Source organism: Schistosoma mansoni (assembly GCF_000237925.1).
Source record: "Schistosoma mansoni, WGS project CABG00000000 data, supercontig 0062, strain Puerto Rico, whole genome shotgun sequence".
NCBI classification, from domain to species: domain Eukaryota; kingdom Metazoa; phylum Platyhelminthes; class Trematoda; order Strigeidida; family Schistosomatidae; genus Schistosoma; species Schistosoma mansoni.
Window position 1 is genome coordinate 1,816,738 of NW_017386029.1, and position 16,915 is coordinate 1,833,652.

A 16,915-nucleotide genomic window follows, 5' to 3' on the forward strand; every position below is an offset into this window, starting at 1 on the left:
TATATATATACATAGATATACATACAGAAAGATAGAGAATCACCCATGTCAAGACTACACAAATGTTTTCCGACCACACTTAACTGACACGAAACCTATCATCTGGGTTTCCAGCCGTTTTTTTTCAACGGTTAAATATGGGACACTGATCCATTCGATCCTGTGTTACGTAGACTTGCTAAACAGAAAATCCTATCAGCACGGAAGACTTGACAAACATGTTAGTGGTCACTACTTGGATAAAAACCAGTTTAAGTAAGTGATAGACGTAACAACTGTTTAAAGATAAAATGAGTTTTCATTTACTAGGGAACATAAATTTAAAGATACACACACATATAATACATTAGCCAGCATATTGTGCTTAACTATGGTCTTTTTCTAAAAAAAACGAATATTTAAGTAATATTTTGGAAGAACTGACTATGAAACGGGAAGTAGGTCCTAAAAAACGACCACACTGGCTAAAAAACACTTTGAATAGTAAATACATTCATTATGGTAAGATAAACATTGAAAGGAAGAAAAACAAAATAGATGAGCAAGTGAAAGTGAATCATTTTTCTCATTCAATACAAATAAAAAATAGTTTTGGCAAATCAATTATTTCGCAATACATTATATATACGGCTATCAGCTTGTTTATTCAGCTTTCCTTGCCTTTGTTGTTGTTCGTTTTGATGCTGAGTTCGATGAACTTGAAGTGGTATTACTAGTGTTACTGACGGTGGTGTATTGACTTGGACTCTCAGAAATCCCTGCACTATTCGTAACTTGGCGATGCTTTTCTGCAGATTTTCGTTTATTTATTGTTGTTGGATTGGTCTTCTTAGTATTTCCACCAAATAAAGACAGTGACGAAAGGAACTGAAAAATGAATAAAATAAAATTACCCAAGGAAAAAGGTAGTAAAAATATAACAGAACATTTCGATATGATACTACGACTTGACGCGAGATTGTTAGATCACTAGACTGGATACTTAATCGATACTCTATGAACAGAGTAGAAACACATGTTATAGAGGATAAACGACTCACGATTAAATATAGAGAACCCGAGTATAGTCCATACAAACCTTTATTCAACACGACTGAGGGTAGTCTACATTCAGTGAAGTTTGGAGTAGAAACTAATAACAGAAAGGAAATCGTATATTAAATAGTTAGAAAACTGAATGTCTGTCTGTTATCGTCCAATGACCGGTCACATCTTACTTTTACTGATGATATACCACTTATTATAGCACAATTACAAATTATACAGTTGAAAATAGCCTAAAAGCATGCTAATTAAATAAAAATAAGTGAGACAAGTTTATTTGTGATGAGATTAATGATATTATTTAACTGGTCTGCTTCTAATTAGAGAACATGTGACATGCCGAGTGATCCTCCGTCAACATTATTATTGATGATTTCTCACTGGTTAAATCTTCAGATAAAAACTTTTGATCAAAAATTTTAGAAATCTAGCTTGAATTTCATTGGAACCACGAACTGATCAATATTAGACCGCCACTGAAAACCTGTGAGCACTGAACGGCCATTTCTTCCTAGTGCATATCCACAACCCCACAAACGGTAATTTAACGTAAGATATTGGACCTTGCGAGCGAACGCTTACCCTATGGACTACTGACTCGGATTCAATGGTGTACATATCTAACGAGAATCTATCTTGAATCTGATAAACTGTGAACAATGCGTTGTCATTATTATTAACATTAGGTTCCCTAAAGATTTTCCATGGTTAAGAAATAGTTCCTGTCACTAATATCCTCTTCAGCTACCTAATATTTCCTCACCACGACTCCTTCATTCGGATCTACCCAAATCAGAAATTGAAAGCAAACAATATGCATCCCAATAAATTGAACAAAGACACATTAGTGAGAAAAATTAGTCTATACAGAATTTGCATAGAAATCCCTTTAATTGACCTGTCGACCAGCGCTGATTGCACGAAGATGGATTAATTAATGTATTCCGATTCGAGTATGAAATAGTTAGGACTCTATCTTGCTAGCAATCACGAAACGATGTCATGCGATAAAGATTACTTCAAAAAGAAAACAGAACAGAACGTTTTGTCCTGTTGTAAGAAATCCCTGGATCTCTTGATAAATACGTGAGTGTTTTGAATTCATTCTCAGTTTAAGCACTGATAATGAGGATTTTCGAATACAAAACAACAGTCCAGCGATCTGTCTTAAGTTTTAAGTGGTTTTCTTCACTTGATGTTGGTTTATAATAGAAATTACATAAATACACCATTTATTTCTTTAGAAGAGCATCTATCATCACACATCAGAATTTCTAGTTTGTTGGGTCGATGAAGAAGTCTGTAGGAAACTCTAGACCTAGATCCCAAGCTACTTGACACCCGTCAACAGGGCGTGCCTGCAATCTTAAAGAGACTGATGTTCCCTATGATATTCCAAGCCCATCACCCAGTTTTACAGTCTGGAGACGTTGCTACTGAGCTATTTGGGTAGCGGGTGACTTAATGTAAGACTAAAATATTTACACTGACTAATCACAGGGTGATGACATATGTCATGTTTGTCTAACCGTTTAGTACTAACGTTTACGGTTTCCTCCCAACTACCTCAACCCACCTAACATTCGAACATTATACATACGATCTCCAGTCACTTATACCAGTGGGCACATTAGAGTTCCATCGATAAAATTTGATTAGCACTAAAGTACCAGGCAAATATGACACAACTCACTATTCAGTGATCAAACAATTGAGAATTCGTAGCTTAAAACCTTTCATTGTTGAAACTTACTTCATCTACTGACCATAACTACACTCGACAAACATTACAGGTTGCAAGCAGCTGATGAGAACTTAACGAAGTAAATTCAATTTATGTCATTCTGCTCAATTCCTTGATCTTGATCCATTCAAGACAATAAAAGGAACTAAGTGTATGAAATTTTTCAACAAATAAGTTTGGAATTAATTACCAACGTCAACACTTCATCGGTTATATATTTACTATCTCATCAACTTAGTGCTTCAACTTATATAATTAATACTCAACGATACCATGAAAGTGGTAGCCGGTGACTAACAATAGGCTCATAAGTCTTTCGTTTCCTCAGGATACTGGAACCCATGTACATCATTGGTTTGGAATCAGGGTTTTCCAATTCTCTCTGTGTCCACCAACCCGGTTAAAGCAACGGACATTCGCTTTTCGTCCTAGCAATCTGGTAGATAACACCAGCGACGCGAGAATGCAGTGAGTAGGACTTCCCTAGCAGTGGCTGTATACACGTGACCATTTGAGAGCATTTCGAAGGAGAGAGAGCGGAATCTTCCTATCCTTGGCCGTACTAAGGCATTTGGGGGCTATTGTTATTATTATGATTACGATTACTCACTCTTCTATACTAATTCGTTCTTGTTCTTTTTGTTATCATACTTACGTTCCTATCTCTAACTCATCACAATCACATTTTTGTTAAGTGGCGCATATATGTTTTGGTGCCCTTTTGTACCAATATTTATGTATTTGAATAAATAAATAAATAAATCAGAGGGGGTTTTGTGGAGAACTTAGTATTTTCACAGTTGAAATCATGAGTCAATTGAAGCTAGACCACCATCGAAAACCTGGAAGCACTGGACGGCCGTTTCGTCTTATTATGGGACTCCTCAGCAGTGCGCATCCACTAGTGACTGACTTCAAGAGATATTTCCTTGAGTTCTAGTGGGAAGCAGTGGCCAGTGGAGTTCTACCAGGTCTGTTGTAAAGATATCAGCTCACTGAAGACAATTAGTGAACGGTCGCTCAAAATCGTGGATTGGTTGAAGTTAGACATTAACACCGTTGGATGCCGGCCAGCTCAGTGGTCTATCGGTTAAGGGCTCTGGCTCGAGACTGGTAGGTCCTGGGTTCGAATCTCGCGAGTGCGGGATCGTGGATGCGCACTGTTGAGGAGTTTCATAATAGGACGAAACGACCGTCCAGCGCTTCCAGGTTTTCGATGGTGGTCTAGCTTCAATTGACTCATGATTTCAACTGTGAAAATAAATAAATCCCTAGTTTTTAAATAACTTTAGAAATAATGCCAGTCAGTGATGAAGATTAAATAAATAATAAAAAAGACCATTAGTTTCTATGCCAAAAAAAGAAAAAAAATAATAACTTACTTCACTCATATCAGGTAATTGTTGTTGTGGATTAAGAATATTCATTTGTTGCATTTCTTTTTGTACACTAGGATCATTAGTATTCACTAATTTTGTCAATATCACAACCAGTAATAATGGAACTAGTACATAAAGAACATTTGGATTGAATAATAGATCTAATGTGCGTAGTTGTTCACGTGCCTTATTAAATGAGTGAAGTTAGCAAAGAGAAAATTCAAATATTTAAAATAAAAGAATTAATAAGTTAAAAAAAAGAAAAAAATATATCACTGATAAGACTTGAATCAATTGAATATCATGTTGTCTGTTAAATAAGAAAACACAAAACTACATCTACAGATTAAGTTGTATCCACTTAAATTTAAAGTCTTCATTCATACTAGTAAAAAACGAAAAACATAATCCCTTAGTGACTACTATACAGTTTGGGAATTTAAAACTTGAAAAAAAAAGAAACAATAGCTATCCATTCTATATATATATATATATATATATACTCCAATTACAAAGAATAATGATTCATTGAAGCATTTGATATTATGGTAAATATCTATTGTGCTAAAATATCTTATCTAACCAGTTTAACATGATATTAGAAACATGCATGCAAATTTTTTTTATAATTTCAATAAACTTAATCAGCAGGTTACTTGGGTATGAACCACACTTTAAGTGTGTAGGCTAATGATACTACATGGTTGTCTAAATCGTAGTAGGTAGACTGGAATTTAAACATAGGACTTAGCGGATGAAATTCGAACGCCTTAATCACTAGTTCACTGTTCCACACAAATAAATTGACAAACATAGATAGATAGGCTGTAAATTACACATTTACTCACTGTTCAATCCAAAATATACAATTACAAAAACAAGCATTTATCAAATAACATTGTCATATTGGATTTTTCTGTACCAGATCTAGACTTGTTCATATTTGTGACATTGTTTTATCTAATTTGTCCCTTGTCTTGGAAGAAGCGACTTCGACAGTTTTCAAGAGTCGAAAATCCACTCTTATGCTTAGTGGTACGTTCGCTTTACATCACTTACGCCTCTTCCCCTCGTGGAGGAGTATAAGCTGCCGACCAAATCGATTGCTTAAACTACCATAAGCTGACTTCACTTTAAATCAACACACAATTACTTATTTGTTGAGAATTATTACTCATAACTAGTAAAATAGTACAAGCTCAGTTCTAATACCTCTATTAGTTTCCGCTTCATTATTAATTTTTTAAAAAGTAGAAATTTTTCCACGCATCTAGGACAACTGATGAATCTTTTCTAGCCAATTAACCAATTAAATAAATAAAAACTAACTTCATTAATTAGTTCCATCCTCCGTAACTAAGTTATTATTAGAATGTGATTAAAGAAAATTATAACGTGAAAGTGTGATCTATGACAGATGTAAGGTTTATTGGTTAATATGACGTTTTATTGATTGATTTTTATTTACTGAATCTCGTTAAGATTACTTCAAAAAATGGTACTGTAGCCATTACTATGATTAATTATATTATCAAAATTTCGCGCTCAATTACTCTGTAATTGAAGGTCTATGAAAGTGACTTAATTTTGCGCATTTATTTCTTTTAGCAAAACGTTTATTGGTATTTTAGGGCTATCTTAAACGAATACGACCAGTAATGGTGTTTACATGATATATTTTTAAGATATAGTAAGCTTTCTTTCAAAGGTACATCTTTCTTTTTATTCTGGGTACATCGTTTGGCATCGTTGAAATAATGTTACATTATTATTTATCTGGTATCAATTAATTGCGCTATATCCGCACCTATACCATCCCCAATATAGACCATTACAGATCTGTACTAACGTATATAAGGGAAATAAGTTGAAACTCATTCTGAATATTAGTAAAATCTTGTTACTACTAAAATCAGAGGGTGACAACAACTAGGAAAACTGAAAATAAGTTCCCCACATTGTATAACTATTATGATATTTTGAACACCAAATATCAATACCACGTAGAACCATGCGTAAGACTGCATTGGTTCAAGACATAAAAATTCCCAACAGCAAAGGGGAGATATCTTTTTTAATGAAGCATAAAAGTCTTTATATTGTTCCCATGAAGTAATAGGTGAGCACTGTTAAAGAATCTAGGAATAGGACGAAATAAAGATTCAGTATTTAGTAATTTTTTTGAATAGTACTGACCACTGGTGAAATCTAACTTGGAAGACATAACCAATTATCTTCAATTCATAAACTTTAAAACAGGGAATACAGCTTGAGTACAACAGGATTACTAACCTTGAAGTAGACTGCTCTTCCAGAACTGGAAAGACGTAAGGGATACGGGAGTTCTTTCACAGCATTGGGCTGTGGTGCATTTAGTTGACGCGCCCGAATACGACCTTTAGAACTTATGTCAACCCGAACACCCTAGAGATCAAGACAACAGAGTAAGTCAACACTGCTTTACTTTTGTAAAAATACAGCTTATTTATTATGTAGGCGATCAATAAAACTATCAACTATTACTAACAATAAAAAAGACTAATAGAAGAGTTTATGGAAAAATTCATCCTAAAAAGGATGGTCAACTTTAAAGGACGAAATAATATATACGAGTCAATCAACAAAGGTTACTTTTAGTTAACGACCGGTGTTATTCAGATGTATGGCTGAAGTTCACGTGGTTATCGTGACCAATGGTTAAAGACTCTGAATGATAAGGCTCAAAATCGTTTGCAGTGGTGCACATATACCCGTTCTTTGCATTCCCGAAATTCTGAGATCTTAAGTTCCTCATAATGTTTTAATGTTTCTTGTTTCACCAATTCATATTTTCTCCTCGAATAGTATCATCGATGCCTAGTCTTTCCTATTACCACTGATATTATCACAACCTCTCCTATTCTCAGAGTTGGCCCGACTTCATCTCTGTGCTGATGAGGTATGGCAACTTGAAGCGACATACATACGTACCAGGTTTTACATTGTGACTGAATGACAGTCTAACAGTTCTCAAAATAAGATTTTCGCAGCAGTTATCAATATTTCAGTCAGTTCTGTAAGCATTACCATAACAGTTCTGCTTGCTTTTTTACAACCTTTTGTTAAATTTTATGTAGCGAAAGATCGTTTTATTTATTATTCTGTCAGTCAGCGACAACGTAGGACCAGGCACATATATGCATCGGTCTAAGTTGCCATACCTCGTTAGCACAACAAGATGAACACCGGATTCATAGAAGTAATTAATTTAGTGGTGGTAGTATATAAAGAAAGGTTGTATATAAGGATATAGTACAGGAAGGAAGAGAGATATGAAGCAATTTTAATCTCAAGGTTTAAGGGAAGATAAAGAGTGTATACACCTACGCCATTGTGATCGATTCTGAGTCATGTCACACAGAGTCTCCAACCATTGGTTACGATAGTCACGCGGACCCCAACCAGGTAGTCTGCATCTACCAACATGGCTCAGACTACAAGTTAGTGACTTCAAGCACTGATGCCATGTTTTGGTTTGACCGCCCCTAACTCTCTTCCAACCATCCCCTACACTAGTCAACATTGCGCGTCGTGGTAATCGGTGTTCAGGCATACGTAACACGTGGCCCAACCATCTCAGTCGATGAAGATTCATCACCTCATCAACTGATTTACCATCATTCCCTAATACCCTGCATCTAACCTCACTATTACTTACCCGGTGATCCCAGCAGATGCGAGCAATATTTCTAAGGCATCTGTGGTCAAATACTAGTAACCTAAGAGTATCTTCTACCCTTAATGGCCATGTTTCATAGCCGTAAAGTAGAACAGAGCGAACTGCTGCGCAGTATACTCGTCCCTTAATTGATAGACGGATATTTCGTCTTCGCCATAGGTGACGTAAGTTGGCAAAAGCCAAACAAGCTTTTTGAATCCGTGCTGAGATTTCGTCAGACACCAACCCATTAGGGCTGATCAGACTTCCAAGATAAGTGAAGTTGTCCACGCGTTCGACTACTTCACTCCCTATCCTTAGTTCAGGTGTTGATGCAGGCCAGTCCTGGAGTAACAATTTACATTTGGATGGGGAGAAACGCATCCCAAACATCCTTTCATTATTACTCAGTTCTAACAGAAGACTCTGCATTTTGTCAGCGTCTTCACCAAACAGGACTATGTCATCTGCGTATTCTAAGTCGCTTAGTGGTCCCCCTGGTAGGAGATCAATTCCTGAAAATTCAGTCGAAGAGAGTGTTATTTCCAGCAACAGGTCTATAATGAAGTTAAACAAAAATGGGGGTAGTGGACAGCCTTGACGGACACCACTTGAGGTATTAAAATCAGATGACAGTTCGCCATAAGCTCTCACTCGACTGATAGTGTTCGAGTAAAGAGCCTTCACAAGGTTTATGTACTTCTCAGGTACATCTTTCAATGACAGACACTGCCACAGAACCTCTCGGTCTACAGAGTCAAATGCTGCTTTCAAGTCAAGAAAAACTATCATTGTCGAACGCCGATAAGCATGTCTGTGCTCTAAAACTTGACGAATGGTGAATATGTGGTCGATACAGCCACGACCAGGTCTGAAGCCAGCCTGATTTTCTCGTGTTTGCAGTTCACGAGTCTTAGTTAGGCACCCGATAATTATTGAGGCTAGTATTTTAGATACTATATTTGTCAGACTAATCCCTCTATGGTTATCACAGGATGATTTTGGCCCCTTTTTATATATTGGGACAATCAGAGATTGTGACCAGTCAGATGGGATTACGTCCGTCTCCCAGATTTTAGCCAGAATACTAGTCAACCTAATCGCTAAAATTGGACCACCATATTTAAAGACCTCTGGAGCCAATCCATCTGGACCAGCTGCTCTTCCTCGTTTCAGATTACTTATAGCCTTTTGAACTTCAATTAGAGTCGGGGGGCCTACCTCAATGTTCCATTCAGGTTTTCTGGGAATAGTGGGTAGTTGTGCAGTAGCTGAAGGCCACCTAAACTGCTCCTTAAAGTGTTCCGCCCATCGTTCTAAACGTTTGGGTTGAGAGCAGATAAGGGTTCCGTCTTTTTCCGAGATCGTCTCACTTACACTTGACTTCTTAATTCCGGTTTCTTTTATTAGTCTGAATAGTTGCCTGGTGTTGCCTACAGCCGCTGCCTTTTCCATCTCTTTTGCTTTCGTTGCCCACCACTGCTCACGATCGTTCCTCAGGCTTTTAGTTAACCTAGATCTAATTTGTTTACGCTCTTCGTCGTGTTCAGAGCCTGATGGGATGAATTCACGCGAATCCATCAGTGAAATAGACTTAGAAGAAATCCACTGGTTTTTTGGAGCCTTATGGTTTAAATAACTAATAGATGTTACCGCTGTTTCCACAGCTGTTCGTGTGTCTTTCCAAGCAGCATCTGGGTCAGTCTCGTTTACAGAACTGCCTAGATGTGAACTCAGTTGTTTCTGGAATTCGCATTTGGCTTTCTCGTCCTCCAGTTCAATCCTAATGGGTCTTCTTAGTGTACTTTTCCTGCGTCCATTGAGGCACAGACAAATGCGCGCTCGTATTAGAGCGTGATCACAGTCTAAACAAGTATTCCAATACGAGCGACAATCTTCTATTGAGCCTCTCCAACGATGACTGATGACAATATGGTCTATTTGAGTCCATCGTTGGTTTGGTGCAGGTGGTCGCCATGTTAGACGATGTCTCTCCTTATGTTTAAAATTAGTGCTTGCTAAAAATAAACGATTGTCTGAGCATAGTTGCAACAGACGATCACCATTATCGGTTCGTTGAGCCGGAATACTAAAACACCCACCTAAATGTCTTTCTGTTTGATTTAAGCTGCCTACCTGGGCATTAAAGTCGCCCGCTACGACTACTATGTCTGAGCGCTTAGCTTTCTGAAGAAGCTCAGAGAGTTTCCTGTAAGTCATCTTTCACTTCATCATGGCTGCAGTCAGTGGGAGCGTAGGCAGAAACGACGAAAAGGCAACGACGTGTGTCCCTATCCTTTCGAGTTCTTACGGAGCCATTTAGCCGGACAGTACACAGGCGACTGTTAACGGGGATCCATTCTAGTAGTGCCTGTTCTGCCCTTGTACTTAGTGCTATGCCTACACCTGCAAGTCCGCGAGAACTAGCCAACGGGTCGCCAGATACACGAAGGGTGTATTTCGTTGGCTCTCCATTTTGGCGAGGTGAGGTCAAGTGAATGACCACACTAGGATCCTGTATGCGTGTTTCGGAGACACAGCATACATCAATCGTACGAGATTCTAGGGTTTTAGCTAAGGAGGCCTGTTGACCGATTTGACTTAAAGTACGTACGTTGAAGGCTCCAATGTGTAGTTTGGAGCGAGGTTTTAGTAGACCTGGGACAGCGTTTCGCGCACTAGAATCGTTGGCCATGGTGACACTTGGGGAGGAAACCGGGAGAGGAAGTTTAGTGTTGAAAGTCAAGGTAGAAGGAATAGTAGGAATTGAAGAAGGAGATTGATTATGAATACAGTGGTCTTGAGTGCTGTTAGAGGTATGAGGGCAGTTATCACTTCCCGGTTGCCCACACCGCAGAAGGGTTCTTCTAGGGGTACCTGAAAAGGAAATTGGGTTAGAAGTGGTCTTAATGACCTGAGAGCGTGACCGCAGTGCACAAGGGACAACTGCTTGAGGTCGGTCACACACGACCTTTTTGTGGGTAGTTTTTGTGTTAGCTCCGTTCTTCAAAGGACCTTACCGCTGGAGACGGATATCCGTGGGATAAGGCGAGGTGTGCATTTTTAGGGCTGACCTTTTCTAACCCCACCCCTCCTTGTGGGAAGGCAGCATCGCTGTCATGCTGGTTGTCTGAAGGAAACACCTTACTGCTGTCACACCTCTGTACAGTCAGCAGTACGACTTCGCCTTCGGACCTTGGGTTTGCTGCTTTTAATCTCACCGCTCTTCAAACGACCTGTCTAGCATGGTAGGACCTTGAGGAACGATTGTTCCAGCCAGTATAGCTCGATTGAATCATCACGATAGGCAAGCCCGACCACCACGTCAAGATATCAGCAACGGTCGGGTTATTATTCTGTAGAGTCAACAATAAAATTTCTCAACATCAAGAAACGGTTGTTAATATGTTAATATTCAAACCAAAGTAGCTCGTGATTGGTAAAGGAGCACAAATAGATGCAACTGATACATCGCATAGAAGTAACCGCATATATTGCAATATTAACAAATACTACTTGGGCTTTGTGTCAATAGAACTTATATTCTTACTGATATCTGATTTTCATTTGAATGGTTCGATTATTGATATGATTAGGTCTATACCAACGTTATAATATTATTAATGATAGGGATTTGCAATAAACCACGCTATTAGTATGTATTTTGTAGTCCTCCATTTTAAATCCTTACAAATTGATTATATTAAGCTACTGTTATGCCAACAAAGTACGACAAATGAAATTATGAAGCTCAGCATGTTGCAGTCATCCAGGTTAACCATCTGTCTCTGATGTCTGTGAATACTATTTCTTGTAGTGGGATGAATATTGAGAAATTCAAAACTTTCTGAGCTATATTTCGGACTATTATTATTACCATTCATATCTTTGTTGTATAATGAGTAAGTGACTGTACGGTTGCATTTCCATAATACTCTTATTGAAAGCTCTCAGTCAGTCAGCTGCAACGTATGACCAGGCACATATATGCTCTCAGTAGACCTATTGTCTTCTGCTATACATTCTACAATTCCTGAACTGTTTCCGATTAACTACGTACTGTTTACACTGCCCTCTACCACTTATAGTATGTTTGTGCTTAAAGTGGTCTCTTATTCGGCATGCTATTGGGTTAGGTATTTCAATCATGGTTGAATTGGGTAGAATAAACAACTAATCTGCTTACTGTTTGAATCTTCTGATTGGCAACCGGGTTAGAAGGGGCTCGAGTATCAACAAACGTTAAGACCTTGATTGTCGTTCATTGGTCAGTGTGTAAAGTCGTGAAATAGGTCAACGGTGGGACTGGCAGTATATCACGTGATATCTATTAGAATCTCTAACCATAGCAAGTCAGTAGTTTCTCAAGACATAACAATATTGAAAATTGTGTAAGCGAACTGATTTTTCACCCTGATGGTGGAATGGCTTTTGAGGAGTCGTTTAGGCTCTATGTGGAATTATTCCGTTAATACTCACCTGGAAATAATAAACTGGATTGATGACTTCAACTATATATGATCCAGATGGAACATTAGTCACTTCGAAATTACCATCTGCTTTCACAAAACCAACGAACTGATCACCGGCTATGTTAATCCGTGTGTTGACATGCCAGTCTGGAGGAGCTTCAGGAGGCATTACGACAGTACCTTCAATGACGTAACTATAACACTTGCTAAGATGGAAAATCGTGAACAACCAAACGGGATATCGCCACATGAGGAATCAATTGTGTAGAAGAAACTTATGAATAGCTCTAGATAGAGTATGTAACCCAATTATACTACTTCTTGATCGGTTCAAGGGTGATATACCTAGAAAGAAGACGAATAAGAATAATATGGTTGGGCATAAAACAATATTCAATACAATCCCTGAAGGTTATTATATATTTACTTGAAAATTCATAAAAACTGTTTACGTTATCTGAATTCAGAATCAGAGTTGGATATGATTATTCGCATGAGTTTTTGGTTAGTTTAGAGGATTCAAACAAAACAACATTTTCCTCAGATACGTGAAATATTATGACAAGCAAACAACAGTTGTGAGTGCCACTTTTTCTCAATCGGTCATATTTTAGACCATTATACCGATCCAAAATCATAAAAGGCATGAAGAATAAAATACAAACAGTAGTAGACAATACTGCGTGCAGAAATTAGATTTGGATGATCCCAACTATTGAAATTTAGAGTTTCGACGTTTCGGACAAGATTTCCGGCCGAAACGTTGGAACTATCTAAATTCCAAATGTTGAGATTGTTCAAATACAGTTTTTACACTGTCTTTTATAAACTTGGCCCCCAATTTCTGTCAAACGTCGTCCAAATTTTCAAGAGAGTTTATAGAAAGTAGCAGACAAGCAATGAAAAAAGTAAGAGAACCATGGGGTAATGGGTAGGGAAAATTAACGAGTAATAGGGTGCCCTAAAATCAAAAGGGAGTGAAATCGTGTTCATAAGATTAATTTTCAACACCAACTAGTTTACAAACGTGTATCACAAGACAAACCAAACCGGAAAACCTGAGCAATTTCACACAATTCAAATCTCGAGTCAGTGACTAACTGAAATCTTGTTTTATTTTGAATAATGTTGATATTGGAGTCTCAGTGTGAGCATCAACACTAAGACGGTGTGTTCAGCCGATGAGTCACAAATAGGACGAAATCAATGTGCTGGATTCTACTGGTATCACATGCCAAATATACTAAAACCTATGACAATCCAGTCCACCGAAAATGTACACGGTAACAGATTGACCAATCACAGTCCTAAATATCGACAGTGGGAAATTACAAGCCTTGTTGACAAAAATTGGAATTGCCATTTATTTTTGTGAAGCGTAGGACCAAGCACAAATCACATTATAATCACCATAGTGCGGTGAACTCAATCAAATGAGTGGCAAACGAATTGAAATAATGGTAGAAACAATCATTGCAGGAAATAATAAACGTAAAAATGTTTGAAAAAAGGAAAAGAGATGCTAGCAGTAATGTGATGATTTAGACCGCTTCACGCACTACTGGAAATGGAAACTTAGGTAGTCGTGACATGCAAATACTGTGTTGGACTCTAGCTACGCACGATTCTTTAACAACTATTTTTTTCCAGTAGTGGAAGATCGGGATACTAATAATTATGTAGTGCACCACCATGATTTAACGCCTTGAAAATGCTATTAAAACATTGGTCGGATGGTTAAGGGGGTGAAACTATACTACCTCACCAAATTAATCAAGCTTATGGTGCCAACTCTTGCGAAATTGAAAACACTGACGGATAGCCTGTATCTTTAGTCAATAATGTCAACTACATACCCCATTTTGGTTTATTCCAATGAAGATCTAATGGTTCAGCACTTACAAGACATTGGGCTGCATAGATATATCATTTTAAGTGGGTGAGGACAACAAATGACGGGCAGAAATGGTATAGATATAATAAGCGAACTAGTATTAAACTGAACTGTATGGTGATTCAAAAAAAATAAACACGAAATAGTATATTATTCTCTAGATCGAAAATGAAATCGCAGCACATTGCGGCCTTGGTGGTTGAAAGAATTCTGAAAAAAAGCTATCACTGCTGCTCCGCTCTCAAATCTAACTTTATTTACTGAAGTACAGTATCAATCAGTCAGTCATCTACAACGTAGGACCAGGAATATATATGCGTTGGTCCAAGTTGTCATACCTCCTTAGCACATCAAGATGAACACCGAACTCATAGAAGCAGTTACTTACATGGCAGTAATAAATTTATAAAAAAAGATTGCATAAAAGAATATGATACAGGGGGAGTTACCAGTAACACAGAAATGTTTGATCCGAGATGCTATTGAGTTTATGCATTTTAATCAGGGTTTGAATAACTACCGAAATTGTTGCACACGAAAGGAATTGCAATAGAGGTAAAAGTATCAAAGTAGATTGGGTAGTTAGTAGTTTCTTTAATTTTATTAGTAGTTTTTTGGGATATTGAATAGTATTCACTATTGTTATTCAAACACAAACATTGGTACAAGGCATTAAATACATATACATCACACAAATCATTTGGTTTGTGTGTTTTTGGATACTACCCGGATGCTCAAACCGAAGCAGGTAGTTTTCTTAGGGGGCCACCCCCCGAGCCTTTGACCTAGAGGTCTAATCCACAAGGCAGTGAAGCAACGTTACGAGATGCAGTCCCATGGTAACCAGTGACCAACAACAGGTTTATACTTATTTTGTCCTTTAGGATAGTGGAACCTATGTGCACTATTTGTTTGAAATCAGGGTCTTCCAACTCCCCTAGGTAGATCCTTCGTGTCCATAAATCCAGTTAAAGCGCCGGACATTCGTTTTTCGTCCTCTCAATTTCGTAAATGACACGTCAATACATTCCAAGTAGTGGGGCAACATTCGTACTTATAATTAGAAAGTACGTGCAAGCTGGAACAACAGTATGTTCTGACAAGTGGGTAGCCTATCGGTGTCTCAAAAGGTAATATAACGTTATTCTGCTTGTCTTTTAACATAAGAAATTAAAATTTATACAAACTCTTAATATGAGTAAAAACTTATTGGAGTGCTAGACTGCTTCTCTGATACTAAATTCATATGACAAGCAATATAAAAATGCATCGATGATTCTGGATCATCCTGCCTTTAAATAATTTATGAAGCCAAAGGTAGTTATCTGAATGTATCCGTATGATTCCAACAATATTCATTGAAACCACCTGGGTAAACAAAATGAAGTTTACGAACGACAAAATTCAAGAGCGATCACCTTAAATTTGACTGACTCTTCGGTATACTATAGTTTTACCAAAGGGTTCACGGTGAACATACGAACCCAGCCAACAAAGATACTGAAATAAACCCGAACACGAGGAAAACGGAGACAACTTTAAAAACAAGGGAAGATAGACAATGAGCCAAAATATCTGCTTGTTCACCTGATAAAAGGAAACAGCAAGACATTTTCTCCAAACGTCTCCCTAAAAAGGAAGTGCCTACGAATCTACGCCGATCTACTTTCCACTTAAGTTTACTCCGAATTGTCCACTCTTCGTGTACACAGCAGACTGGTTATTACACAAATAATCGACTTTCAGCTTTCCTTTTATCAAGGAAACTAACCATGAACACAGAGCACTGTGTAGAAAGTTCATGGACTATATTCAGAAGTTTGATACTTCGAATATCTATTTCTCAGTCGTAGGGCAATTAAGGAACATAAATGATGAGCCACCTAGATTTCTGTAGAAGTTCGGACTTCTATATGAATAAATGAGTTCATCAAAGCTCGTGTCAATTACGCAATAGGATAAAACATAATTGAGAAAGTGAGAAAAATTCCTACGATATTTGAAGACTTTCAAGAGAGCTCATACGTACAGGAAAACGAAAACTAAATGAAAATTATCATAACAATCGTTTTGATAAGATCACACTCGAGCTTCCTTAAAGCTAACAAACATCTAGACGTGCCGAAACCATTGGAGTTGCCCGCGCATAGACCTCAGTATCCAACTAAACTATGTAGTAATATGAGTCAGTTTTCAGCTATGAGAATAAGAGGTCAATCAACGTATTTTAATCTTTGGAATTTTTAGTACTGTAAAGATCCAACCTTGCTTTAAATGTATCATCAGAAGGTGATATTACGTGTTATGGTAGGTAATTCCAATAAATCACTACTCCGAGTAAGTAACGGAACTCCAGACGTCAATTATTTAATTTCGATTACTGAAATTTCTTGGAATATCCACTCGAATGAACCTCCCTAGACTCAAGGGAAAGATATACTAATACCAAGATCGTTCAGTATACGGTATGTCAATATCAAACCACTCCGTAACCTGCGGTATGATTTCGGAAAAAGGGTTGAGACATCTCAGTCTATCTTCTTAAGATGGATCAGCTAGACCTTACACCATTTCGGCCCCTCAATGTCAAACTAGTTCTAGTATATCCGCTCAATATTTGAAACAAAAACTCGCTGTTCGTACCTCATATTCCAAATGCATACTCACAAAAGTTGGGGTGAATAC

At 37.7% G+C, this 16,915-nt stretch overlaps 1 protein-coding gene across 3 annotated transcripts; it reads right to left on the reverse strand.

Moving 5' to 3' along the window:
• Positions 1–281: 281 nt before the first annotated feature.
• On the reverse strand, positions 282–16,339 carry Smp_061310.1 (hypothetical protein; the record flags this gene model as incomplete). Of its 3 annotated transcripts, XM_018790579.1 has the most annotated exons (6): positions 643–867; positions 4,171–4,353; positions 6,460–6,591; positions 12,344–12,483; positions 12,517–12,681; positions 16,260–16,339. In XM_018790579.1, the coding sequence occupies 5 exons, from the start codon at positions 12,584–12,586 to the stop codon at positions 643–645; spliced, it is 750 nt and encodes a 249-aa protein (XP_018646208.1). The 3 variants fall into 3 exon arrangements, with proteins under 3 accessions (XP_018646209.1, XP_018646207.1, XP_018646208.1); XM_018790581.1 differs by lacking the exon at positions 16,260–16,339 and adding an exon at positions 1,041–1,132 and having other exon boundaries at positions 282–867; positions 12,344–12,586; XM_018790580.1 differs by lacking the exon at positions 16,260–16,339 and having other exon boundaries at positions 282–867; positions 12,344–12,681.
• Between the last annotated feature and the right edge of the window lie 576 nt (positions 16,340–16,915).